We start from the raw sequence: 27,401 nt of genomic DNA on the forward strand, positions 1-27,401 counted from the left end.
TTAAGTTGAGAATTAACTTAAGGGCAAAATTGGAAATTTGGGAAAGTTTTGAGGGAAGAAGTGGTGGGCCGTTGAGGGCAGTTGGGTGAGTGGGTTGCTTGTGGCTGCACAACCAACTACCCATTTCTTTAGCCAATTAGAGCGGGGTATGCTGTTCATCGCTAAATGAACTAAGGTAAGAAATTTTTACTTCTATGATTTTACCCGCATCAGTAAAATGTTGTTGTAAAATTTTACGAACTTCGAATGACATGGCAATTACTCGTTAGTGAATGGATTAATTGTACCACCGTGATCACTGGTTAGATGACTTACATTTTGGTTCTTGATAATAGATTAAATGATTAGGGTTTTGATTTTTTTACCATGTTTTCGGGTTCGATTAGAGTCATGGGTCAAACCATCCTATTTCAAGCTAGGTCACAGGCTAGATGATTCGATTTTCAATCCCCAGTTGGTGATCTTATTGTGATTATCAAATATATTCTCAATGCAATAAACTGTTCTTATTCTTTCAGTGATCGAAATAACTTCTTTACCCTGAGACCTTTCGTTACAAGGTCCGAGACAATATCAAAATTCTTTGCTCCAATATCCTCCCTAGTTACATTGCTTCCGTTCGGCAGTTGAATAACTCTTTACACTATCAACATTTGAACCCGTGCTTCCTTATAGAAGCAAAAATCTCGTGAAAAATTTGAACATTTTCAAAATTGATTACAATTCTTCATAGTTCTTGCCAATCATCCCGACACTTCCACAACCAAGGATACGCCACCAAATTTTTTAACAAGCTCTTCTCTTTACATCAAGAACTATCGGTAATTCACGGTACATTTTTCAAATAAAAACCAACAATGATTATCTGGTAATCCGTGATTTTATTAGTTATTTAAAGAAATTTATAAACGGGAATTTTACGAGCATATAAGAATTATTAAATATAAAAATGTAAAAATAATTTATAATGAAAAAAATAAAACAGAGTTTAGAGTTGACTAAAGGAAAATGAGATTCAAACCAATTTGTTTTCCAGTCAAATAAAAAGCACTCCAAGTCGGAGAACTTTCTCATCACAGCTATACCATTTCTCGCCTTTTGACAGTCCGAAATCAATGGCGACGGAGACGGCAGTGTTCGCGGCGGTCGTCGCTTTTCTGATCTCGGCGGTGGTGTCTCAAACTCCTCCTATGGCTTATACTAATCACACGGTCGGCGGCCCTGCAGGTTGGTTCTTCAACGCCACCAAGAACATTTCCGCTACTAATTACTCCTCCTGGGCCGCGTCTCAGACTTTCAATCTCGGAGACTTCCTCAGTAAGCTCAATGTCTTCTCCTCCTTTCGATTCTGCTCGTTATTGATTGTTTATTTCTCTCTGAAACCTCCGCTTCGTTGTTGTTTGTTTCTTGAGAAATTGCAGAGAGAAGTTAGGATTTATAGATAGCTATCAGAAGAAATTTGCGCAAGTGTTGAGTTATGATCGGCATCTCGATTCATAAATTTCTTAGGAATCGAACATTGTTATTTCACGATCCAGGAAATTGACAATGAGTTTTTGGTTGATTTGATCATCTAGCCAATGGAATTTCTGCTAACTTCTTTTTATTGTTTGAGATTTGCGCTCGAAATCTAGGTTTCTATTGTGCAATCTGAAATCGAAAATCTGATTACAGTTGTTGTTCTATCTCATCAATCAATTAACTCACAGAAGTTCATCGCCATTTTTTTAATCTGTTAATTTCAGTTTTCAGAACGAATACAAATCAGACCGTGATCCAGACCTCCAACTTGACGACATTCAAGAGCTGCTCCATCGACGACGCCTCGGACAACGACACGTTCCAATACAACGGCGGTGATTCCGACTTCAACAAGCCATTGATCATTCCCGTGGCGCTGATCATCAGCGGCTCGAACTACTTCTTCTCCGACGCGGATGATGGAGTTCAGTGCCAACGAGGTATGGCCTTCGAGATCCAGGTCAATACCGGTCTTGGCTTGCCGCCAAGCCTGAATCAGCCGCCTCCGCCTCCGTACGCGACGCCGCCGGATTCCGATTCGGTTCAAACGCCTCCGTTAATGATTCCTGAGACGAAGGACAACAGCGGATTCAAAACCGCCGCTAACTTGCGCCGATATTTCTTCTTCATCGCGGTGGTGCCGCCGCTACTGCTGCTGCTGCTCTGAGACTAACGAGGTCAGATTTAGAGATCACGCGTTTCCTTTTTTGTCCTTTATGTGGTAGTTTTGTAATTTTATTGCCGTGATTGATTTTTGAAGCATCAGAGGCCTTTGATATATTAAAGAGATTGAATTTATTTTAATAAATGAAGAACTCCTCTAATCTTCCATAGCTACACTTTGCCTATTATTATTTTTTTGCTATAAGAACCAATAGATTATCATGGGTTTGACTTAGTAGCCATTAGGATTTACATTTTTAAGACTATTTCGCCAACCAAATATTGTAAGATGGAAAAGTAATGGTTTGTTTAGGTTTATGATGATTTTGTGATAAAAAAGAATCCTCCCATTCACTTATAATTAGGATTGACAATGTTAGTCAGGCTTCAATTCGAAAAAAAAAATCTATTGTGCTTGAATATTGCACTTCGTTTTTTTAGTTCAACAATTGCAGGATATAGATTGAGCTGTTGACAATTGAGATGGTAATGAGTAGTTTATCTATCGAGTTATGTTCGAACTAATATTTTAGTCGAGAAAAAAGGAAAGGCAAGAACTAGTAGTCTTGGCCAAGAAGTTTGATCTGACTTTTGAAAGAGAAAAGCTTATACTAAGGACCATTTTGTTTACCTACTTGAACTATGGATATGGATCTATAGTTACAACATACCATTCAATATAGGATAGATCAAGTAGGAAATGGGACCAAAAAAGTACTCTCAAGGATAATTTGAAAGGTATCAAATAGCCCCACATCATTAAAGAACCTGACACATTGCTTAGAAGTGTCATATAGAAAGGAACACAAAATGAGAATAGCTGCCTCTTAGTTCTAGTTAGCTAGGGTTGTTTTTCTAGATATTCTAAGGAAATTCTGTGCTAACATCGCCGAAACGAAGCTTATACTGATAGAGCTCTTTCGGTAAATAAGAATTGACTCTCAAAAAAGAGATGTAGTAAGTTTAATGATCATGTCTTAAAAAGTAATCGAAATATACGGAAACCCACTTGAACATAGCCTCCCCTTGAGAGGATATGTGAAGAAGTTCTTGAGAGCTTGGGATCTCAGGTCCCATAGCCTCCCTTCTGATATTTGGTTGCTTAAATTGTTTCTGCTCCATCATGAAATAAACAAAAAAATGTGTGTGATTGTGATTATCATCCATGCTGCCAAATCTGCATTTACCTTGAGTTCCAACAGGCTAACTTGTACGCATAGATCATACAGTGTCGTATTGTAAAAGAAGAGAAGATCTAAAACATTAGAAGCAAAGTCAGCCATGGATTTATGAGTATTCTGCCTATTTCTAGGAAGTTTTACAGTAACTCTTAACTCAAAAGAGCAAAACAAGGTCAGGGGCTTCTGCATAGAAAGAATGTGATTGTGATTGTGAGGACGATCACATTCAAATGAGAGTGATCCTGAAAATATGATGACTAAGAAAGGCTTTGTAATAGTCCGAGACTACCGCTAGCAGATATTGTCTTCCTTGGGTTCCCCCGTTAGACCTTCCCCTTAAAGTTCTTAAAACACGTATGCTAACGAAAGGTTTTCACACTTTTATAAAAAATGATTCTTTCTTTTCTCAAACTCACGTGGAGTCTCATAGGCTTACAGGAAATGAAAGTTATTACTTATACCAAGGTGCATCTTCCTTTTTTAGTGACTCAATCATAGGAACTCCATGGTCAAGTATGTTTTGCTTGGACCAATTCTACTTTGGTGACCTTCTAGAAATTTTCCTACGATGCATGTGAGTGAGGATAAAATATGTTAGAAAGACTTGTATTGGTCTATAAGGATTGTCTTCACTCTAAAAAGCGAAGAGTAAGTAACGTAATCATGTGACAGGAAAATGTTATGATCATTAGATGTCGAATCTGGATTCTGAATCCTGATCCAAATTTTGGGTTAGGATCGTTACAATAATCCACAGTTATGACTTTTGAAAAGTGAACTCTAGTTTTCATGAGATCACATGAAAGCAAAACTGGAAGTGACTTTTGGGTTAGGATCGTTACAACTTAGATTGCCCAACCCAAACTATAAAGGTTGGGTTGGGTTAGAATTTTTTTTTTTTTTTCGGTTTGGATTGGGTTAATTTTTTGGAAAATAAAAATTTCGAGTCGGTTTACGGGTTGATATTTCTTTTGTTGGGTCAACTTGACAACCCAATCCAAAATAGAGGTTGGGTTGGTGACCGAACTCTATTTAGGTTGCTCAAGTCACCAACCCAACTAACTTGAAATTCTGGGTCGATCAAAAAGTTTTTTTTCAACTCAACCTAACCCAACCCGTGTACGCCCCTATTTTGTTAAGTCTATCTCAATATTTAGTTTTAAGTTATTTAGGTTATTTCAATTAAACACATAAATATAAGACACAACTTCACGATACCATTAGCAATTAACGATTAAGATGCAACCCAAAATAAGATTAATAATTAACGATTAGGATGCTATATGGTTAACCATTAACAATTATGGTGCATGAAAAGAATGAAATTTTCACTTGGCACAACTTAAACATTGAATCTTAGTTCGATTTTATTAAAAATTTAAGTACACCAAGCTAGCAAGTACGAAAAGTATCTTTATAGTAATTGTTGTTAGCAAATCTCTTTGGTACATTCCAACCGTATGAAACTTCATCCACAAGATCTTCCTTTAAAGTAATTGTTGTCTGCTAATCTCTTTACTATACTCTGAAATTTCATCCACAAGATCTTCCTTGCCGTGAATATACAAAAATAAAACTTTTGATGATGAGACTTTTGAAACAAATCTCGAGAGAATTTTTCATGTTGTGCATCTTTAGACTCCCTCCAAAATTTTATATTTATATGGAATCTTTTATTTAATTTGAAAAAAGATTTTTTTCGATGTATCTAATATATTAACTATTTTAATTCATAAGATATCAAATAATAATTAAAATATATATATTTTTCTTTTTTATATTTAACATATTAAATATTAATTCAAAAAATTTAAATTAAATATATTTTTGTCTTTTATATTTAATATATTAAATTTTTATATGAATATTTCAAAATTTCTTTCCACTATAATAATAAGATTTAATGATATAAAATTAATTAATCAAATTTTATTAATTATACATTTAGAGTTGAACTCTTGTGCTTGAATATAATTATTACAAACAAATCAATTTTTCACGAATAATTCATAATTACAACTAGGTTAAAAATCTATTTTACCCTTATAATTATATCATTCACTCAAATTTTATTTATTAATTCTGTGACGAACAATTTGTTTATGATCCAACCAATTTCAGTATTAAACTTAGTATGCTACTCTGGGTGATCAAGCTAGATTAATAATACCAAACACAATCAATAAAAGCAAACGATGCTAAGGTATCGAACAAAGTTGTTTATATATTAGATATTTTCTCAATTCTTTCCGGTACCCACATTTTTCTTTGTCTTGAACCCCATACCCCTATAATAATGGTGATTTCCCTCGTCCAGTAATGGGAAGTGGACTAGTCCCCGAAAATGTCCATTCCTCGATTGGAATTGAGAAATTTTTTGTCCCTATTGTTTGGTTATTGGATATTTATCTTGATTGTAGTTCCGTTTCTTGCTCGAAAAATGAAGATAAGTTTGTTGGAAATCGCTGATTGGATTGGTCCAATCAAGAGAGGCACGAGAGTCTTTGGGCATTGTTTGGGTCGGGACTACCCTTCTTTCTTTTTGAAGTGGGCTTCCTATCCCTATTTGTAAGAATTAAATAATACAAACTTAAAACTTTGTAACTCTAACGAGAAACGGAACTAATATAAGAAGCTAGCAAGAAAAGTATCACTTTTTGGGTACGAAGGACGGGAGCTTTAAAAGTTTTATAAAATCATGATTAAATCTTTCATAGTATTATGATTCAAAAAAGGAAAGATCAAATTTCCCCTACCATTTAAGCCATTGATTTAGAAACAAGATGGAAAAGAATTATTGAGAGAGAGGGAAGAAGAAGAGAAGATCTAAGATTTTTTTTGCCTACTTTTTGTTTGTTTTTGCGAAATTGGATTGAAAGATGAACACGGGAATTTGAATTGAATTTGAATTAAATTTGAATTAAATTCGACTTAAATGCCTAAAAAGTAGAATGTGAGACCTAAGGGTGAAGATTTTGGTGGCTGTCCTACCATTTTCATCTGTTCATCAAGTCCCATGGCTACCGAAGTCCACTCTCTCTTAAACAGCATCGACCCATTTGAAGAAACAAATCAACCGTTTCAGAAAACCCATCAAAACAAAGAACCTTTACGTTTCTAGAGAGAGAGAGAGAGAGAGAGAGAGAGAGAGGGGTGGGCTAAGGATTTAATTATTATCCCTTTTGAAACCGGTGCGAGAGTGACCCAGTTCCTTTCGCTCACGAATCTGCTTCTCTTTGTCTTCACTCAATCGCTCGAAGCTCAGTGACCCATCTCCCATTTCTGCTTCTTCTTCTTCTTCTTCTTCCCTTTCCTATTTTCTGGTACTTTTTTGTTGTTGGGGTTTCGTTTTCTTCTTCAATTTGTGTGGTTCTGTTCTTCGATCTGATTGTTTGTCTCCCTTTGTAGTTGGAGTTGGGTTTAAGAACTCCGCGAAAATGGGGTTGCTGTCTGGGATCTTTATGGGGGTTATCTTTGGGGTTTCATTGATGGCTGGGTGGCAGCATATGATGAGGCGCAGAAGCACCAAAAGAATTGCCAAGGTAACTCGTTTGTTCTATGTATTTTAGGATGTTTTTGGTGTCTCTTCAGCTTATCATGCTCAAATTTGTGTCAATTTTGGTTTATTATATGAATTTGTAGCTTCTTCGATGAGTTTCTTGTGATATATACTGATATTGGGCCTGGAACTGTCGCCTTTTATAGACTTGACTTGATTGAATCATGGCTTCATGTCCAAATTTTGCAGTGAAAATGATTATTTGGGGCTTTTGGGAGCCTATAATTTTCAATACGTGTTTTTTTTAGAAAACTATATGAATTATCTGGTCAGTGAAAGATAATGCATTTTGATTGACAAAGAAATGTTTTGTATGAGTTAATAGTATATAAAGTTTGGCCATCACTTCGATTTCTGAGAATATGTGTTCATTTCATTGCACAGGCTGCTGATATGAAAATTCTCGGGTCTCTCAGTCGAGATGATTTAAAGAAATTATGTGGAGATAATTTTCCCGAATGGATCTCCTTCCCAGTTTATGAGCAGGTTCCTTTTCCTTTTATGTTTCTCCTTTCATTCTTTGTTGATCATTATTGTTGTATTGTTCTATAATTTAAAATGATGGTGCACGTGATAGAAGAACGATAAGTTACTTTTTGTTTGTTTTAACACTAATGGTAACTCTGGGAATTCGATGAAACTTGTTTTGTTAATGACTCCATGTTTCCTCAAGAAGATATTTTGATAATTGTGCAGGGTCAGCTTTGTGTAGATCGTTTAGTTGAAAAAGAACACGTGTTTTCTGTTGTTGTTGTTGTTGTTTATCTATCTTTGAGCAATATACTTATAACTCATAGTGACTTATCGATACAAAATTTTGTACTTCGATTATGTTTTTGTTTATCATTTTAGGTGAAATGGCTTAACAAGCTACTCAGCAAGATGTGGCCGTTCGTTGCCGATGTAAGTTTCTTTGCCATGTTAAACTTTCTTTACACATTCTCCTTGTAAAATCTCTTCTTAAATCATGGTATTAGCAACTTGTGTGGCTTGTATTATACCGTTTACGAGTTTATCACTCAACTTTCTTTTAGGAATTCCACGAAAATAATGAAGGTATATCTTGCAACATTATTAGTTGTTTTAGTACTCGAGAATTTGCTAGTACGTTTAAATTCTTTTAACTGTTCGATCATAATGCATTTTGATGACTCCCTGTGCTCTTTGAGTTTCCTGAATTCGTCCCCCGACTTGCAGGCAGCAGAGTTGGTTATAAGGGAATCTGTCGAACCTCTGTTGGAAGAGTACCGACCTCCAGGAATTACGTCGTTAAAGTTCAGCAAATTATCTCTTGGCTCAGTGGCACCTAAAATTGAAGGTATGGTTCAAATTCTGTCCTTGAAAGAACCAGTCTTTTATGTCGACATGTCTAAAAAAAAATATGAACATAGTTCAACTAACTGTCGTTAATATGATTTGTGTTGTGTGAGTCGGCAAGCGTGATGCTTCAATTTGGGAACTGCTTTGAATAATGGAAGTTTGTTTTTTCATAAAAAAAAAGAAATTAATTGAATTTACATACATTTATGTTGCTATGACTACAGCTCCTATTCTTCCAACTACCCTTGTTGGCTCTCTCTCTCTCTCTCTCTCTCTCTCTCTCTCTCTCACACACACACACGGTGAGATCCCATATCGGTTGAAGAGGGGAATGAAACATTCCTTATAAGGGTGTGGAAACCTCTCACTAGCAGATGCGTAAAATCGTGAGGCTGACGGTGATACATAACGGGCTAAAACAGACAATATCCACTAGTGGTGAGTTTGGGCGGTTACAAATGGTTTTAGAGCCAGACACCGAGCAGTGTGCCAGTGAGCGTTGGCCCTCAAGGAGGGTGGATTGAGAGATCCTACATCGGTTGGAGAGGGGAACGAAACATTCCTTATAAGGGTGTGGAAACCTCTTCTTATCAAACGCGTTTAAAACTGTGAGGTTAATGACGATATGTAACGGGCTAAAGCCGACAATATTTGCTAGCGGTGGGTTTGGGAGGTTACACACACAGGCTGCCTATATCCGTTTGTGAATTCTATGAAGCAATATTCTCATATTGGGTATTAGAATTTTCTTATACTTGCAGGTATACGTGTTCAGAGTCTAAAACAAGGACAAATCACAATGGATATCGACCTTCGATGGGGTGGAGATCCAAGCATCATTTTAGCTGTTGAAGCTGCACTTGTTGCTTCAATACCCATTCAGGTAAGTGCCTGATACATGTTTAATGTTACCATGCTGCCCATAAGTTGGACCTAGTAGCCATTTATTTGACAAGTATCACATCTTTTTTCTGCTACAGCTGAAGGATCTTCAAGTTTTTACAGTCGTTCGGGTTATTTTTCAACTTGCTGAAGAAATACCCTGTATTTCTGCTGTTGTTGTGGCCCTACTTGCTGAGGTACCTTTTATTGTAGCATTTCCAGTTGTTGGATATTAATTAACATAGTAAATGAGAGTATGGCTTAAGTGATTGAACATTAAAGAATGGTATTTTTTTATTTCTATGTTTTCAATCAGCCGGAGCCAAAAATTTTATATACTCTGAAGGCTGTTGGTGGAAGCCTAACTGCTGTTCCTGGACTTTCAGATATGATTGATGTAAGTTTCTTACCATATCAGTTCTTAAAGTTTAAAAGTTTTTACTTTTTAGCTTGAGCTACAGTGTTCTACATTGATTATCTGCAGGATACTGTGAATACAATTGTTAATGATATGCTCAAATGGCCCCATAGGATTGTTGTTCCAATCGGTGGCATACCTGTCGATTTAAGGTTACATAATTTTACCTATTTTGCTTCGTGGGTCGAGTAACATTTGGATGATATTGATCGGTTTATGCTGGCGTTCCTGAGCATTTGTTTTCTGTTTTAATGAATTTGCAGTGAGTTAGAGCTTAAACCACAAGGAAAGCTTACTTTGACTGTGGTGAAAGCTAACAGCTTGAAGAACATGGAAATGATAGGGAAATCAGATCCTTATGTTGTTGTGCATATTCGGCCGCTGTTTAAATTTAAAACAAAAACTATCGAAAACAACCTCAACCCGGTTTGGGACGAGAAATTTGAGCTGATTGTAGAGGACAAGGAGACACAAGCAGTCATCATTGAGGTTCTGGAGCTTTCCATCTCTCCTGTAGACGTCGATTCGAACTGGTTGTGGTAATTTATGATGTTTGTTTAATCTTTGAATAGGTTTTTGATAAGGACATTGGTCAAGATAAGCAACTGGGGATAGCGAAATTACCTCTGATTGATCTTCAAGCAGAGGCCAGTAAGGAGGTTGTGTTGCCATTGCTTGCATCGCTTAACACGTTGAAAGTGAAAGACAAGAAAGATCGAGGAACTGTTACGATCAAGGTAGAATTCGGTACTTCGATGGAAATATGTTTGGTTAACTATTTCTTCTTCTTGTACTTTATTTTGTTCTACAAGGGGTCTATCATTTAGAACTACTAAAATAGTTCTTAATCTTTTGAACCACTGGAATAGTTCTTTGAAATTATTAGATCCTACATTGGTTGGAGAGGGGAACGAAACATTGTTTACAAGGGTGTAGAAACTTTCCCCTAGCAGACGCGTTTTAAAAACCTTGAGGGAAAGCTCAAAGATGACAATATTTGCTAGCGATGGGCTTGGACGGTTACAAATGGTATCAGAGCCGGACATCGGTGGTGTGCCAGCGAGGACGTTGAGCCTTGAAGGGCGTGGATTGTGAGATCCCACATCGATTGGAGAGGGGAACGAGTGTCAGCGAGGACGTTGGGCTCCGAAGGGGGTTGGATTGTGAGATCCCACATCGAGTGGAGAGGAGATTGAGTGCTAGCGAGGACGCTGGGCTGTGAAGGGGGGTGGATTGTGAGATTTCACATTGATTGGAGAGGAGATTGAGTGCTGACGAGGACGCTGAGCCTCGAAAGGGGGTGGATTATGAGATGTCACATCGATTGAAGAGGGGAACGAAACATTCTATATAAGGGTGTAGAAACCTCTCCCTAGCATACGTGTTTTAAAAACCTTGAGGGGAAACCCGAAAAGGAAAAGCCCAAAGAAGACAATATTTGTTAGCGGTCGGCTTGGGCTTGGGCTGGGGCTGTCACGAGCTCTTTGATCAAAGTTTTTAAAACAACTCGACTGATTAAGCTGCCAAGCTACTTATTTTGAATTCGGGTTGTGTGCACAGGTTCATTACCATGAGTTTAACAAGGAGGAGCAGTTGATAGCTCTGGAAGAAGAGAAGAGGATCCTTGAAGAGAGAAAGAGGCTGAAGGAGGAGGGAGTTTTAGGTAGCACAATGGATGCACTGGACGGAGCAGCATCTTTTGTTGGGTCTGGTGTGGGCATGGTGGGCACTGGCATTGGCACTGGCGTTGGCATGGTTGGAACCGGCCTTGGTGCTGTTGGCAGTGGCCTCTCAAAGGCTGGAAGGTTCATGGGGCGGACCCTCACCGGCCAATCTAGTCACGCCAGAAAGAGCAGTTCTTCTTCAACCCCAGTAAACAGTGTCCAGGAAAACGATGGAGCGAAGCCATTGTAGTTACATTCGTCGGTGTGCAGCGTGACAGGTAGGAATTGTGTAATATCAACTGGGTTTGTATCGTTTAAGATTCTTGTGTGTATCGTTCTTCGACCCGTAGTGTTCATGTTTTTTTTATTTATTTGAACTGGATATGAACTGGAAATGTCTGCATAAACACTGTAAAGTTCTTCCCTAGAATGTGAATTTGTTGAGATACTGGTGATGACATTGATGTGCAAAATAGATTTGATAGGCTCTTTAAAAGACAACACCTTAAATAAGAGGTGACGGTCCGCCATTCTATAGCATTCTTTCTCCCTCGACCTAAGGCAATAGGTTCAATCGACTCTTCGTAGAGCCTAGAGATGTTTGTTACCCCGTCCTAAACTGGGTGGAGAATCCTCTTTTAAACAATGAAAGGAGAAGGGAGCAATGAGAGATTTTTTCGTTCACCCTCAGACCCCACCACAACCCTTTGTCCCGCTCACTTTAGCTCACTTTATGTATATATATATAGTGTGAAAGATTATGTTGTAATATTGAAATTTGACATTATAGAATTATCGTGACATTGCGCCCTAGTCCATGTGTTGGAGGTTGGATTATACACCTGCTATCTAGAACGTATGTAGTAAATGGTTTAGCATGGACGCGAGAGAGTCCCATGCTCGAGTGAATCTGAATGGATGGATGTTTGGAATGTCTCGATGAGATGATCGACATATGAGTAAGTTCCCAATAGATGTGCCTGAGCAAGCCAAGATGTTCGATGCGTCTCGAGACATGGGACAACATCACGATGCATGGATCGTATTGTCGGGAATCAAGATGACAGTAAGATGCAACGTTGCTATGTTGCAACGATTGAACATGCATGCACAAACAGCGTATGTGGCCGAACAAGCTTAGATTTCGCACAAGCGATGTTAGGTTGGCGAAGGCAAACCTTGCCGACAGTCCGATGAAGCCACAAAACTGGGCGCAAAATGAATATGGGAATTGAGTTCCCCTCAAGACTTATCGTGAGTATGTCAATATCTCAACGATGTACAGTTGAAGATCTACGACCATGACAGTTGGAGAAGGCTTTCCCACTGTTGCTCCGCCCAATGGACATCTCTAATAGAGCCTCATCATAGACTCAACTCATTAGAACGACGTATCTATCAGTGAGTTTAACGAAGTGTCTAACCCATTAAAAAACACTCATAATCTAGGACAAAACTTTTCGTTAGCCACCTAACATGATCCACCCGAAAATCACTTGCCGTAACCACACAAAGTTCGTGACTAAACCACACATTATTAAACCTAAACAACAAATAAGTAATTGAGAAGTAAAATCAAGCTTTTTTCCTTAGCTTCGTCTATAAATAAATGCCTTATATGGTAACAAGATCAAAATCATTGATTTATTTTGTTAGTTAGCTTAGATTTAAGAGTTGAAAGTGAAAGCTAATACCATATTTAATCATATTTTTGTTTGTTTCCTTATACTCTTCCTTCTCACTCAAACGCCTAAAAAAATCTCCTTTGCTTCCGTGAAAACCACGTCTCTTCTTTCTTTAGCTAAATTTTATATCGTTATAGTTCGATATACTGAAAATTAGACGTTGGGCATCTAAAATTTAGTTTATATTTGCTTATTAGACATCGAGTTATGTGGATCTATGCCTAAGATTCGAAATCTGGATTCAGCACCTAATGACCCCGACGTTCCCTTGCATCCCACTCTGTTACCACTCATATGTTTTCTAGAAAAATTTATAGGTTCTTTCAAGTCTATCTGGATTCAGCACCTAAAGAAAACTTTCGGTTCTTTTAAGTCTTTCTTTGTCATCCTATTCTTAGGAACACTCTCATTCAAATATGGTCCCGAGTCATTTATGTACCCCTCTTTCACTCAGGTATCACAAGCGGTGACTAGAATGCTTATTTGGATGAAGTCCAAAAGAACGACATTTAGACATGTCAACTCTTCGTCCAACATTATAATATTTTTTATTCCTTTAACAAAAATTAAAATGGAATATTTTTATATATAATTTAGTCGATAACTCTCATAAATATAGTTTGTACAAACTATATATTAAAAAGGGCATAATTGTCAAATGGGTTTTGAATAATTAATGTCTAAATTAATTTAAGAAATTCAAATAGAATGTCTCTATTGCCATGTTGACTCTATTTAATTTTTTTCATTTATTTGTATTATTATTAATATTTTATTTAAAAATGGAAACTATATGATATAATTGTTTTTCATATGAAATTACATCATCCAATTAAATGATTAAAGAATGTATTTGTCAACTTTGATGTGAATATTAAATGAGTTATTGACTAAATTTTAGTTTATATTTTTTTTATGATTATTCTTGTTACTCGAATATATGATTGGAATTTAAAATGTCTTATAACAATTAAAATATTTGAAAATTTTCTTAACACATCCCTTTCCCTTGCTTTTTAAATTTAATGATTAATTTTTATTTGCATTATTTTTTAGGCTTAATTTAATGTCTTGACCCGATGCCGACCCGCCACCTATTTCATGATCCGCACATCGACTTGAGTCAACTCTAGCGCCTCGGCTCACTCCCAGTTGGCTTCATGCGATCAACTCAGTTCACTTTCTCGACTTAGGTAACTCATTTTGAAATCTAACCACTGTTTGGTCTATTTAAATTATTTTTTAGCCAAAAGTTGAATTAATTGATGTCGTTAGATGAATTGAATCATATGTTATGCTTTAACTCGATATTGTGAGTTTACGTAGGTTGATTTAGATTGCAAAGGTCAGTTTCAGGCTGGCACCATGGCTTACGCGGGACTAAGTAAGTGATTTTACTCTTAGCTTGGTTGGATGACTTGTTTGCTGTATGAACGACGCATGTTCTATGACCCCTACATGTGTAATATTTTATGATTGTTTGATGTGTGTTATGTTACGTTTAAGTTATGATAGTGCCGTGATTACAAGTTATGTTATGTTAAGTTATATTATGATGTGATTACACTACGTTGTGAAACTATATTATGTATATATATCACATAAAAACGCTATGTCATAAAAAGAATGGAGTTGTACATTGCATCATAAGTGTATGTCATGATTTAAAGTTATAGAGATCTCATGCATTTTTGTATATCATGTACATCATAATACTTCTTACATGATAATTAGTACGAACATGTACATTGCGATATCTATATACGCATGATTTTATGTATACTCCTTTCTCTTCGTGGCTCTGACAGCATGAGCGTGTGCTAGCTGAAAGACATGCCTAGTGGGTACATATACACCAATCTAGTGAGTCCATGTGTGCATGCGTGGGTCATGTATAAAGAAGTACTAAACATATAATTTTTGCCCGACTCCAAAAATTACCAATCAAGGTCATGATGTTTTTATGAAAAAATAAGTCCTATCATAATCATATGTGATTGCATTTCTCGATCCCAATGTTAGAGCTACTTACTGAGTATTTTTAAATAATCAAGCCACGTGCTACTTCATTTTCAAGTAAACATAAGACACCCCTATACAGAAGACCGCATCACTGCGCAGGCCATGGTAATTCAGTCAACGTAATTATATTTATATTAAATTGTAACTTGTAGGGTTGTTACACCTGAGCTTTTGTTTATCATACTTACATATCTTCAAAATCTCAAATTAATTTCAATTCATTCGTATACGATTTCTTAACTCAAACATCATATATCGAAACAAAATGCGACATTCGAGTAAAAGAAGAGTACATAAATGAACAGAGACCACAACGCCTTAAGAATATTGCACTCTTTTCTAGAGAATAAAACTTGATGCCTCTCTCTCTCTAAATAATTATTATTATTTTTTTTTCAAAAAATAAATGATGGATTTTAAAGTATTTATTATACAGAGAAAAAAACAAAAGTGGTCGGATGAAATGTACTTATATATTAACAATTTATATATTCTTTTAATTTCCTTAGTTTTTAAATTTTATATATGTTTTTTTCAAAAAAAAAAAAAAATTAAGGTCCAATTTTAAATGATTTATAGAATTAATAAATTAAAGAAAATACATTTAATTAAAATTGAATTAATATTTGTACGCTTAGATTGCAAGATAAGGGTATGTTTCTCCAAGAGAATATCTCGATAATAACCATCGGGAAATTAAATTTTTTAAAATTTCCACAAAATGTAAATAAATAAACTATTAATTTCCTACGCGTGGTGCAGATGGCGCGTGAGGAAAGAAGGCAAATTCAGTCACGTAGATCCCACCACCGTGTATTCATTGAGTACTTTATTTAGGGAATCACAAGTCAATCCCACGCTCATAAATAGACGCTTGTACTGCACCTCCTCCCTTAACTGCTTCCTTCGTATTCTCTTCACATGCGGGTTACGGAACAGCAAAAACCAACCAATTAAGAGGCGGACACGTCTTCCGTAAAATCGGGCTCTTTGACTGTCACCGTCTCAGAAAACCACGTTCCCGTGAGCGAGTACCCAACTCTCTCTTAAATTAAATTAGTAATTTAATCTACCATTACAAAAAAAATTAATATTAATTCTTTTTAACTGGTTCCCTTTTCTTTGACTTTCCCTTTTATTTTTTAAAAATATTTATTTTAATCATTATGTTATTTTTATTCTAACGTCTCGTCTCACGTTCCAAGAGACATATTAGTTAAAAACGTCTATTTAATTTATGAGAACTCACTCGAAACAGAGTAAAAAAATAGCTAAAAATTTTAGTTAAATGAGTCTAGGACAAGGATCCAATCTCGATTACGTCCAATTTTATAAATAATTTTTAAAAAAAATATGAAAATTTAAACTTTCGACCGTCGGAAAAATTAGACACTTTAATTATTTAATTATAGTTAAGTTGATATATAAGATGAGATATTCGACCTATTACCAAATTTTTAAATTTTAATTAAAAAAAAAAGTAATTATTTTATTTAAATTTAAATTTTTAAATAAAAATTCACAGTTTCAACAGAGAGAGAGAGAGGACTTCTTCTTCCCCTTCGGCTCAAATTCTCTGTCAGAGTTCAGTCTTTACGCTCTCATTCTCCATAACAATGGACCTTTCACTGTTCTAAACTACCCTCTCTTCTCTCCACTATTTACCAATTATGCCATCTCCCTCCGCCGCCGCTCCGCCGCTCACTGCCGACCACCACCATCACCCTCGCCCGAGCCATCTTTACATCATCTTAGCTACATCCTTAACAGCATCGCTCATCATTCTACTCTTAACCATTTTCCTCATCTACCGGAAACTCTCCCGCAACCGAACTGCTCCTTCAGAAACCCACCAAGAAAATCCCCCAAAACTCCCCCGCCGATTCTCCTACTCCCTCCTCCGTCGCGCTACGGCGTCGTTTTCCCCCTCCAACCGTCTCGGCCATGGCGGCTTCGGCTCTGTCTACAAGGCTGTCCTCGACTCAGGCCTCTCTGTCGCCGTCAAAATCATGGACTCCCCCGGTTCTCTTCAGGGCGAGCGCGAGTTTCACAATGAACTCTCCATCGCCTCTCGTCTTAATAACCCTAACATTGTCTGCCTTCTCGGTCACTCTTCAGACCGGCGCCGCCGTCGACTGATTTTGGTTTATGAGCTTATGCCTAATCGTAGCCTACAAGATGCCCTGTTCGACAGAAAGTGCCCTGAACTCATGCCATGGCGTAAGAGGTTTGAAATTTCTCTTCGTATTGCTTCTGCTTTACAGTATCTTCACCATTTTTGTACTCCCCCTGTGATTCATGGCGATATTAAACCTAGTAATATTCTGCTCGACGCCGATTTCGAGGCTAAAATTGGGGATTTCGGCCTTGCGAGGCTGAAATCGGAGGAGGAAGATGGCGGTGGCGGAGTTAGAGATGTTGGAGATAATGGATCGATTTTGGAGGAAACTGAGAGTGTCATAGATCGTTTGCCTGATAGTTGTGTGGTTACGATTCTTGATTCACCGGAGATGGTAGAGACACGGGCGATTGATGATGAACAGATGGTAGAAACACAGGAGAGGAAGAAAGGTGGGTCTGGGAGGGATTGGTGGTGGAAACAGGAAACCGCCATTGATGGTTCAGAATCTGGCAGAGTTAAGGATTATGTGATGGAATGGATTGGGAATGAGATAAAAAAAGATAGACCCAAGAATGAATGGGTTGAATCTGAAAGCTCCATTGCTTCTTCAAGTGGGAAAAAAGAGCAGAAGAAGCAAACCAGGAGATTGGAATGGTGGGCTTCTTTAGATGATGGAAGAATGAAGAAGAAAGAGAAGAACAGGAAGAAGCCAAGGGAATGGTGGAAGGAGGAGTTCTGCGAGGAGCTTGCAAGGAAGAAGAAGAGGAAAGAGCTCAGCTCAAAGAGTTGCAGGGACTTATGGTGGCAAAGAGATGAAGATTCAACCAAGATGAAGAAGGTCAATAAGACCAGTAAAGGCAGCATTGATTGGTGGTTGGATGGAAGAAGAAACAGCCTAGATGGAGGAACGAGCGACATCCCGAAGAGTGGAGGAATCAGCAGCACGCCTAGTATGAGAGGAACCGTTTGTTATATCGCCCCAGAGTACGGTGGGGGCGGGCAGATATCCGAGAAATGCGATGTCTATAGCTTTGGAGTTTTGTTATTAGTTCTAGTCTCAGGTCGACGACCATTACAAGTAATGGCATCACCAATATCAGAGTTCGATAGAGCAAACCTCATCTCGTGGGCTCGACAACTCGCTCGCAATGGCAAACTCTTGGATCTCATCGATCCATCCATTCATTCCTTGGATAAGGAACAAGCCTTACTTTGTATCACAATTGCATTGCTATGCTTGCAAAGATCACCATCCAAACGCCCTACAATGAACGAGATCGTAGCAGTTCTTTCAGGTGAGGCCGAGGCACCTCTCTTACCGTTCGAGTTTTCGCCATCCCCACCGTCGAACTTCCTCTTCAAGTCTCAGAGGAAAGCCACCAGGTGAGTGAAAATTAGTTGCTGTATACCATTTTCGATTCATCGTAAACTCTCTGCAAATGGTTATGGCTGATGATCTGAAATGGGTTCAAAAGTGAATGGCAGAGGCCATGATTTTGCCAAAAAGCTTTTCCATGATCTTCAAACTTCAAAATGACTTCTTCACTTGAAAAAGGTCATCAAAAGTTGACATTTTTTGCCTTTTCTGTGCTCTGTGCAACTTTTTAGGCCAAAAAGTGTTAGTGGTGGTGGGGAAAGGTCCATTTGGGTCAGCCAAGTTCATAAAATCATAACCCATTCAGCCTCTGAATTGTAGGGTAGGGTACCCTTTGAGGAATTATTGAATATGGCTGATATATGTAATTATGTTATATGGTCAGTTTTGCACTAAATGTGTCGCCAATTTTAACATTTTGTATTTGAACTATATAGTAACATTTTTGTTACAATTTAATGCACGTATTTATTTGTTGAGTATTGTAGATTGACGATAATTGATTTCTTTTAAGATCGAGGATCTTAATCTCCATATTCCATTTGTTATGCTCAAGTAATGTTTTGTTACGATCGAAACTTTCAATTTTATAATTAATTATTTCAATAGTAAATTTTAAAAACACAAATTAAAAAAAAAAAAAAAAAAAAAAAAAAAAAAAAAAAAATTCTTTTTGAAGTCTTATTAAATATTTACACTAGATAAAAATTGTAATACTTATTTGAAGTTAAGTTATAATTTGGTAAAATTTAATACATGTGGTCAAGTTTAATAATGAAAGAATTTTGAATGCAATTTTTATTTGTTTAATTTAAATTGATTTACAACAAAAATTAATTAATAAAAAAATACTTTTAATTTTTTAAAAATTTCAATAATACTCGCTGCTATTAGCTTCGGATGTAAGTGCATTTTGTTTCAAAAATATATTTTAACTTCAAAAAGTTACTTACCGTATTATATTTAAGAAATATTTATGAATATTTAAAAGTATAAATAACACTTTTTATCTTTATATAAAAAAAAATTATGGTTAATATATAGACGAAGACCATTTATTAACACTTCAGAGATGATGTCCTAACTTTTTAATGTTACTTTTAAAAGTTTATAAGTATTTCTATTAAAAGTATTTTTAGATGAATTTGGATGGTAATCATATTTTATTTTTTTTTTAATTAGGTACTTTAATCATGGTTTAGTTTTTATCTAAAATTTATGATAAATAATTTTTAATTTTTTTCAAATAGAAGGATATTATTGAACTTTTAAAATTTAAAATTTAAAGACATTTTTATTAATTTAACCTTAGAGATATTTTCCTTAATTTAACTTTTAAATAAAAATTACCATTGGATAAATATATTGTTAAAAATTAATTTAGCCTTTATTTGGATTTTTGTTAAAATATATTGTTAAAATATATATTTTTAATTTTTTTTATTAGCATTCTCCAATCATTCTCAAAAATAATTTTTAACTATTTAAAAATAAATTTTTTAAAATATATATTAAAATTGAGTAGTAAATTAATTAAAATTTTAAAATTAAATAAATAAATGTTTTATCGAATAACATTTTGATTTTATTAAAAATAAAAATTTGAATAAATTATTCAAAATAACCCATAAAAAAATTAGGATGGAATTGGATTAATTATTTAATCAAAATTATTAGAGAAAAAATTTATAATGGAAATAATTTGGTTAAATCTAAAAAAATATAGTCTCTATCAGACCGTTTATTTTAAGTCGTATTAATATTTACGATTAAAAGTTTATATAATTTTATTAAGGATAATTATTAAGATTTATTATAAAATAAATTGAAGCTACAAAATTAAATAAAAAAAATTTTTAGTTAAAATTGTTTAAAATAAAATAGTGAAGGATAGTAATAAATTATTATTATTATTTGATTTTGAGGTTAAAAGATATGATAAAATTAAAATTTGATTAATAAAAATAAATAGAGGTTACGTGTTGTTAATTACTTCATGTTCTTATTTCGAAAGGGGGAGAAAAAAAGAAAAAAAAAAAAAAGAGAGAAAAAAGTGATTGGCAGCAAGAAGTTGCAAAGCAAATCGGATCCCAAATTTTGCATAGTCAATGAAGATTTTATGCTTTGATATTTCCTTCTTCCCTCCAATTCTTACTCATTCTTTGTTGCTTCTCCTTCCACTCGCCCTCTCTCTCTCTCTCTCTCTCTCTCTTTTGTTACTGACCGCCGCTGACTCGCCCTACCATGGCCGGCGACGCTGGTGGCGACGGTCACTCTCCCTTTCCCCCACCTTCTAACGGCGGAGAGTTTCTTCTCTCCCTCCTACAACGACCCCCAAATCGCCAATCGCATCTCAACATCAATCCTCAGCCGCAGCCTCACCTTCACCCTCCCCCTGCCCTTGATCCAGCCGTCGCCGCCGTTGGTCCCTCCCTTACCTCCCTCCCGCCGCCCTGGCCTTCCACTGGCTCCGATCTTCTATACCCAATTCCTCTTTCCCCTTGGTCACACTCCCACCAGTCCTTGTCTGCTCCTATTGCTTCTAACTTTGTGGGGTTTCAACATCTTCAGCAGAACCCTTTTCCTCTTCCTCGGAATCAGTTTGGGGGAGCCCAATTTGCGGCGAGTCACAGTTCGGGTGACCTAATTCAAGGGGGTCTTGGGGGTGCAGACGATTTGAAGAGGTTAGGGCTTCGTGGAAACCATGATAGAGCGAATGGTACTGTTCATAACCTTTCGCAGCATAATGAACTGGAGAATAAGCTTCAGTTTGGCTCTTTTTCTCCCACTCAATTTTCTAGGGTTTTGGTTAGTGGGAATAATAGCTCTGCCAATGATTTAAACCGCGAAGTAGGGTTTAGGGAGACAATCCCTAATGGGATGAATAGAAATCAGGGATTGGATTCTCATGGGAATTCGAATTTCATATCATATGGGAATTCGATTTCCAATGCCAATGTTCATTCCTTTCGCCGTGGAGAGTTTGATTACTCAGAGCAAGAAAGAGGGCGTGTGTTGGGTGAAAACTACAATTTTCATCCCTTGGTGAAGGTGTTGGAGCCATCTGGTTTTATGAGCAAGCCAAAGGGAGGAGGGCATTTGGATTCTGTGAACATTAGAAGGAGAGATTTTGATCATGTAGTAAATAGAGAGAGAGCTAGTTCAAGTCAACTTGGGGAGGCGTTTCACAGGCTCGAACTTGGTGCACAGCTTCATGACCCTGTACGCCCTTCTAGGAGTGATCTTCATTCAGCATCAGCATTGGATATGGAAGAACGTGGTTTGAATTTGCATCCCGATTTTGCTGAAGGCAGGCCCAGAGATAGTCATCAGGGGCGTGGTTGGATGAGAAAGGATGTTGATTCAACTAATGGTAATGATAGCCAGGAACTGGAGAACAATATAGGTGAACAGCTTGCTGATTCCTTGTTGCACGAGGAGGAACCTGATGAGAAAAGCGATGCTAAACACGTGCGTCGTGAGAAGGTTGAATATTCTCTTTTCATTTATCTTGTATTTTCATACAATGCCTTTTTTTGTGTGGAAACATCACTGTTGAAGTCTCATGTATGAATGATAAGATACTAAAAATGAATTTTGTTGAAGGAAAGAGGCATACCATTTTACTCATCATCTTAACGTTGAGATTGTATGCCCCATGAATTTACAAACTTGCATCTTTTCTAGAATATTGTACTTATGTCTTCAAAGGAACAACATGTGAGAAAATTCACTATATAAGTTTGTATTGAAACATTTGTGGATAGGGTCACTATATAAGTTTGTATTGAAACATTTGTGGATAGGGTATTATTAATATTAAAGGTCAGATTGGAGACAAAATTTATGTGAAATTTTCTACACAGGATTGCAGGGGGAATCGGCTACTTACACACAGGGAGAGGATCTCTCGAAGACATATAAAGTGCCGTGGTGACATAGATATGTTGAAAGTTCCTCTTCTTGCAATTTATGAATCTCTGATACCACCTAAAGAAGAAAAGGAAAAACAGATGCAGTTATTAACATCACTAGAGAAGTTGGTTGTTAATGAATGGCCTTGTGCTCGTCTATGTCTCTTTGGATCATGTGCGAACTCCTTCGGTGTTTCAAATAGTGATTTAGATGTGTGTCTTGTGCATAGAGATGCTGATATTGACAAGGCTGAGATCTTACTGAAGTTGGCAGATAGACTGCAATCAGCTAACTTCCAGAATGTGCAGGTACTTGGATTATCTACCATTCAGAATATTTTTCTTGATTGAAGTTGAAATGTCTTGGTAATGATGTCAAGATGTGTTTATAATTGTATGTTATATTTTAGTTGCATGCGTCATACGAGCTTGTCTTCTGTTCTCCGATGTACGTGTATCCTTTTTAGGTGATGAAATAGGCAGTATGCATGTATGAAAATAACAAAATGGTGACGTAATGTTTGGATACAACTTCAAGCGACATTCACTATCATGCACACAAATAAAAGCTCTTTAAATTTCTATTATTTGACTTCAAGTTACTATGTTTGTAGGCCCTGACGCATGCAAGGGTTCCTATTATAAAGCTCAAGGATCCGGTGACTGGAATATCTTGTGACATATGCATAAACAATGTTTTGGCTGTTGTAAATACAAAACTTCTCCGGGATTATGCACAAATAGATGTGAGATTACCACAATTGGCATTTATTGTGAAGCATTGGGCTAAGTCTAGAGGAGTGAATGAAACATACCAGGGAACACTTTCTAGCTACGCGTAAGTTGTCAAACTTTATGGAATTCTTCTACTGTGCAGTATGATCATGTTGTATTAATTAATCTTCTATCATGATTAGAGATTAGTGTCACTATGATAAGGATACGAACACGTAATTTCTTGGTTTTTGAGAGTTGCGAACACTTCCTACATTGTCAAGTTTTCTAATTTCACATGTTAACTTGATGGAGTATGCTAATATGCCTATTATCAATTCAGGTATGTTTTGATGTGCATCCATTTCTTACAACATCGAGATCCTCCTATCCTGCCTTGTTTACAGGTTTGTATCCAAGTCTCTTAATATATGCTCACAGTCCGAATTTGGATTTTAAATACTCCTTTTATGATGACCATCCATTCTCATGGGTGGCTATTCTACTATCTACATATGCTTATCTGTACAAATAAACATTTTAGATTTCTTTTATTCAAGCCTCTAGTATGAAATAGGTAGATAAGAAGCAAAGAACTAAAAAGATGAAAATTGAGCATAGAGGTTAAGTGCATCCCTGTTCATGTCAGCAGTGGTACAATTCTTAACATGTACAAGACACTGGAATTTTATGCACTCCTTAAATAAATGGAGCTCTCGTAACAAAATTATTTCTGAGACCCAAATGACCTGCAAACCGTAATTTTATTGTGTATATTGAAATCACTATTATAAACTTGATTTTGAAGGCAAGAACAACTTTAAGGAAAGGTCATCATTTAAAACATTCTACAAGAAAATAAGAAAAAACAATTTTTAGAAAACAATTATTAAAGTAGACTTTTTGTTTAACAAAAGGTTTTGGAAACAGTTCGAAAAGAAGCCCTAAGCTGTTGATGTTGTACTATAGGAGCTACTTCCTTTTTCTATTTCAGTTATTTGTTATGGGTATTAATAATTGTTGTTGAGTTGCTCAATTAGTATTTAATTTATGTCCAATAGTTTTAGTTTGATATGTTATGTTGTTTGGATAAGATGGCTGTATTCTTGATAATAGATTAGCTGACCAACAAAAGTTTCACCTTTGATATTTATATTTATGCAAGTTTATCTGGTCGTATATTTATTATTTGCATTTAGTGATCAGTATATCCCTCCACCACAGGAAACGAAGATTGTTACTTATCATGAAATTGTTGATAATATTGAATGTGCATACTTTGATCAAGTTGAAAATCTGAAAAGTTTCGGATCCAATAACAATGAAAGCGTTGCTCGACTCGTCTGGGGATTCTTCCATTATTGGGCATATTGTCATGATTATGCCAACACCGTCATATCCATTCGTACTAAAAGCACTATCAGGTAAGATATGTGATATAATATTTGTTTCTATCATTATATGAAAGAGCTTTTAAATTCAGTGTAACTGTTGTTAAGGAATAATAGACCCATGATAGTTTTTTGTTTTGGTACTAAAAAACATGATGCTGGACTGGATTAAAGAGGTAGGTGTGCGTGATTCTTTCCTAGGCAAAAAAGTAGTGGTCTTAAATAGCTTGAGTTGGGACCTTTTACAAACTGGTTAGCATCAGAAAACTCGTAAGATTGTGGTATTCTTGTTAGAAAACCACCTATCTTGAACCTATGACTTCAAAGTTCCTGAACTTTGTTCGGTGGTTTTTGGTTTTGCGCTTCTGGAAGTATGACGCTTGGAATAAGAGATGGATGGGGACAATTCTTAGAATATTTTTTAGCAAAAGATTGAAGCTATTCCACCCGCCATTTTGAGATAAGGAGACCCTTTGATTTGCAGCCTTTTTGGTTAATTTGTGGAATATTTGGCTCGACAGAAGTATGATAGTGGCATATTGTATCTAATTTGCACCCCAATTTGCTTTGCAAATTAGAGGAAGGGTGAGCATAGACAAGAGAGTTAGTTATGTAAAGAAAAGATATGTATGGTCGTTTATGAGCAGTAGTATTATATACAAGCAAATGAGTTAGAAAAGCGAAGAAGGTCGTTGTGAGATCCCACATCGGTTGGGGGAGGAGAACAAAACATTCTTTATAAGTGTGTGGAAATCTCTCCCTAGCAGTCGCGTTTTAAAAACCTTGAGGGAACCGAGAGGGAAGGCCCAAAGAGGACAATATCTGCTAGCGGTGAGCTTGAGCATGTTACATTCGTTGTCACTATATAGTGTCTCTGTAGAGATTACATTTCCAAATGGGAGAAGTTTTTAGAGATGTCAAGAGAGGTCTTGAGGAAGGTGTGAACTTTGGTTAGATTTAATACCCTATTCCGAGTATCTTTTGGTCATTGCACTTAGGGTATTATGCCTGTAGCAATGTCGAGTTTCATCATCGTTTAACTTTTAGTTGTAGTGATTCAGTTGAACTGCCTTAAAACCCCTTCTAGTGAAATTCTTATCAGTTGATTCTCTGTTTAGGCAAGATAATTGACAATCCTCTCCACTAGCTGTCCTTCTGTTAGGGGCATAGGCCTCATGTCTAGCAAGTGAACAAAGCAAGATAAACAAAAATGAGATTGTAGTTGGATCCACTCTGTTCTTCTTCTCATTACAGGGATTCAAATGGGGAAAAGGAAAAGAAAGAAAGACCTACAACTAAATCTCTCTCTTTCCAGTTCTTTGTTCTTGTTTTGATAATACCCTGTCTTGAAAAGGAAAGGACTAGAGGCCTACAAAGGTAGTGCTTATTAGAAGAAACCAGAGAATGTTCAAATGGATTGAGAGTGCCCATGGAAGGTCTGTTTTATACCAAGGTTTCATGCCTCTCTTCGATGTCCGTGACCGTGTCAAAGAGTTTTCTCATCTTCTTAATCTCGTAATTTTTTTCAGTGGTATCGGTCGTTTTAAGTCCTTCTGTAGCGTTATCCGTTTGTTTTCCTTTTATTTATATCAATAAAAGCTTTTGATCTCTCTATTCTCAATATGTTTCTTTGCTTCCTAGTATTAAACTTGCAAGATATTAAAATTTTCATCATTTTAGTCTTTGTATGCTTTCTTTATGGATGGTAAAAAAGTCTGAATTCTGATGAAGGATCCAAGTGACACCTGGGGTTCTTTTCATTTAACTCTAGTTAGTTGACTCTGGTTAACTTTTGTTCTTACTTTTATTCTCAGATCCGGCCCTCTTTTGAAATAGCATTGAAACTTCTACTTTGTTTCTGAGTAGTTAATGGGCTTTAGCTTATTGTAGCCCAAAATTTTAATCTGGGGAGGAGTATGCTGATAGATATAGATATGGCTCTTCATCTCATTGTTGTCTTTCTTATGTTCATCTCATTGTCAACTGAATATGCAGCAAGAGAGCAAAAGATTGGACGAGGAGAATCGGCAAGGATCGTCATTTGATATGCATCGAGGATCCATTTGAGACATCTCACGACCTCGGTCGAGTTGTCGACAAGTACAGTATCAAAGTTTTGAGGGAAGAATTTGAACGTGCTGCTACTATTCTACAAACCTATCCAAACCCGTGCGAGAAGCTCTTCGAACCCTTCATCCCGAGTTAGCACTTCTTTTTTTTCTTAATTATCAGAGAGCTATTTAAAAACACAGTCATTATTATGTTCATAGCTAATCAAGGTTGTAAATTGCTTGCTATGGTTTTTTTTTTTTTTTGCTTATTTATGTCTCAAAGTTTGTTTGGGTTTTTGTAAAAAGATGTTGTGGTGATCTTTATACCATCTAGAATTTTGATTTTCCCAGTTTGTAATATTATTTCTAGCAAGAAATTCCTTTTTGTTTTTTTTCCTGCTGACTTGGCATTTTTCTAATTAAAAATTAAGTATTATTGTTTATCACTTTTATGCAATATTAAATATATGAAGAAAAATAAATTTACTCTTAGGATTGAAAATTAATTTTTGTTTTTTCTAAATATATTTTAAATTAGCTGTTTTTCAAATTAAGAAACAAAATAATAATAAGAAGAAATGAATTATCCGGAAACCAAAGCAACCATACCCTGAGAGAAAGAAATGAATTCCCCAAATCTTCGACAAATCCAAAGATTTTTCCGTACCCAATACACCCAATGCCAGATAGCTGCTAAGAAGCACAATCCAGAAAACACAATATGTGCTCCGGCCACACCTTCCTAACTCCAAATATCCGGGGATTCGTTTATAGTCCCTCCTGTGATACTCCAACCAACTCCCCCCTGAATTGGTTATTCCTAAACGAGTCATGAAGGGTATAACGAACAGACCTTGTCTCCACATTGGATTAAGACCAGGATTAGAGGGATAAAAAACAAACGGCTAATTCGTATAGG

The 27,401-nt window shown here is 36.3% G+C and overlaps 4 protein-coding genes across 5 annotated transcripts; all 4 read left to right on the plus strand.

Annotated features, from left to right (window-relative positions):
- Positions 1-1,115: 1,115 nt before the first annotated feature.
- LOC111778978 (early nodulin-like protein 18) lies at positions 1,116-2,354 on the plus strand. The gene is made up of 2 exons (XM_023658997.2): positions 1,116-1,317; positions 1,746-2,354. The coding sequence occupies exons 1-2, from the start codon at positions 1,116-1,118 to the stop codon at positions 2,186-2,188; spliced, it is 645 nt and encodes a 214-aa protein (XP_023514765.2). The 3' UTR covers positions 2,189-2,354.
- Positions 2,355-6,381: 4,027 nt separating this feature from the next.
- On the plus strand, positions 6,382-11,666 carry LOC111778841 (calcium-dependent lipid-binding protein). Of its 2 annotated transcripts, none has more exons than XM_087119276.1 (12): positions 6,382-6,688; positions 6,791-6,907; positions 7,309-7,410; positions 7,777-7,827; positions 8,122-8,242; positions 9,006-9,127; positions 9,225-9,323; positions 9,443-9,523; positions 9,611-9,696; positions 9,808-10,033; positions 10,117-10,281; positions 11,105-11,666. In XM_087119276.1, exons 2-12 carry the CDS (start codon positions 6,803-6,805, stop codon positions 11,456-11,458), a joined length of 1,512 nt encoding a protein of 503 aa, XP_086975402.1. In that variant the 5' UTR covers positions 6,382-6,688; positions 6,791-6,802; the 3' UTR covers positions 11,459-11,666. The 2 variants fall into 2 exon arrangements, with proteins under 2 accessions (XP_086975402.1, XP_023514591.1); XM_023658823.2 differs by having other exon boundaries at positions 6,384-6,688; positions 6,774-6,907.
- A 4,776-nt stretch (positions 11,667-16,442) lies between these two features.
- Positions 16,443-18,842, plus strand: LOC111779295 (receptor-like serine/threonine-protein kinase At2g45590). Its single transcript, XM_023659416.2, has one exon. It carries the CDS (start codon positions 16,586-16,588, stop codon positions 18,422-18,424), a length of 1,839 nt encoding a protein of 612 aa, XP_023515184.2. The 5' UTR covers positions 16,443-16,585; the 3' UTR covers positions 18,425-18,842.
- A 1,632-nt stretch (positions 18,843-20,474) lies between these two features.
- Positions 20,475-26,828, plus strand: LOC111779294 (Nucleotidyltransferase family protein). The gene is made up of 6 exons (XM_023659415.2): positions 20,475-21,898; positions 22,279-22,635; positions 22,941-23,164; positions 23,384-23,447; positions 24,265-24,464; positions 26,427-26,828. The coding sequence occupies exons 1-6, from the start codon at positions 20,657-20,659 to the stop codon at positions 26,635-26,637; spliced, it is 2,298 nt and encodes a 765-aa protein (XP_023515183.2). The 5' UTR covers positions 20,475-20,656; the 3' UTR covers positions 26,638-26,828.
- The last annotated feature ends 573 nt before the right edge of the window (positions 26,829-27,401 follow it).

This window comes from Cucurbita pepo, chromosome 17, assembly GCF_057944985.1.
Source record: "Cucurbita pepo subsp. pepo isolate OVF chromosome 17, ASM5794498v1, whole genome shotgun sequence".
NCBI lineage: Eukaryota > Viridiplantae > Streptophyta > Magnoliopsida > Cucurbitales > Cucurbitaceae > Cucurbita > Cucurbita pepo.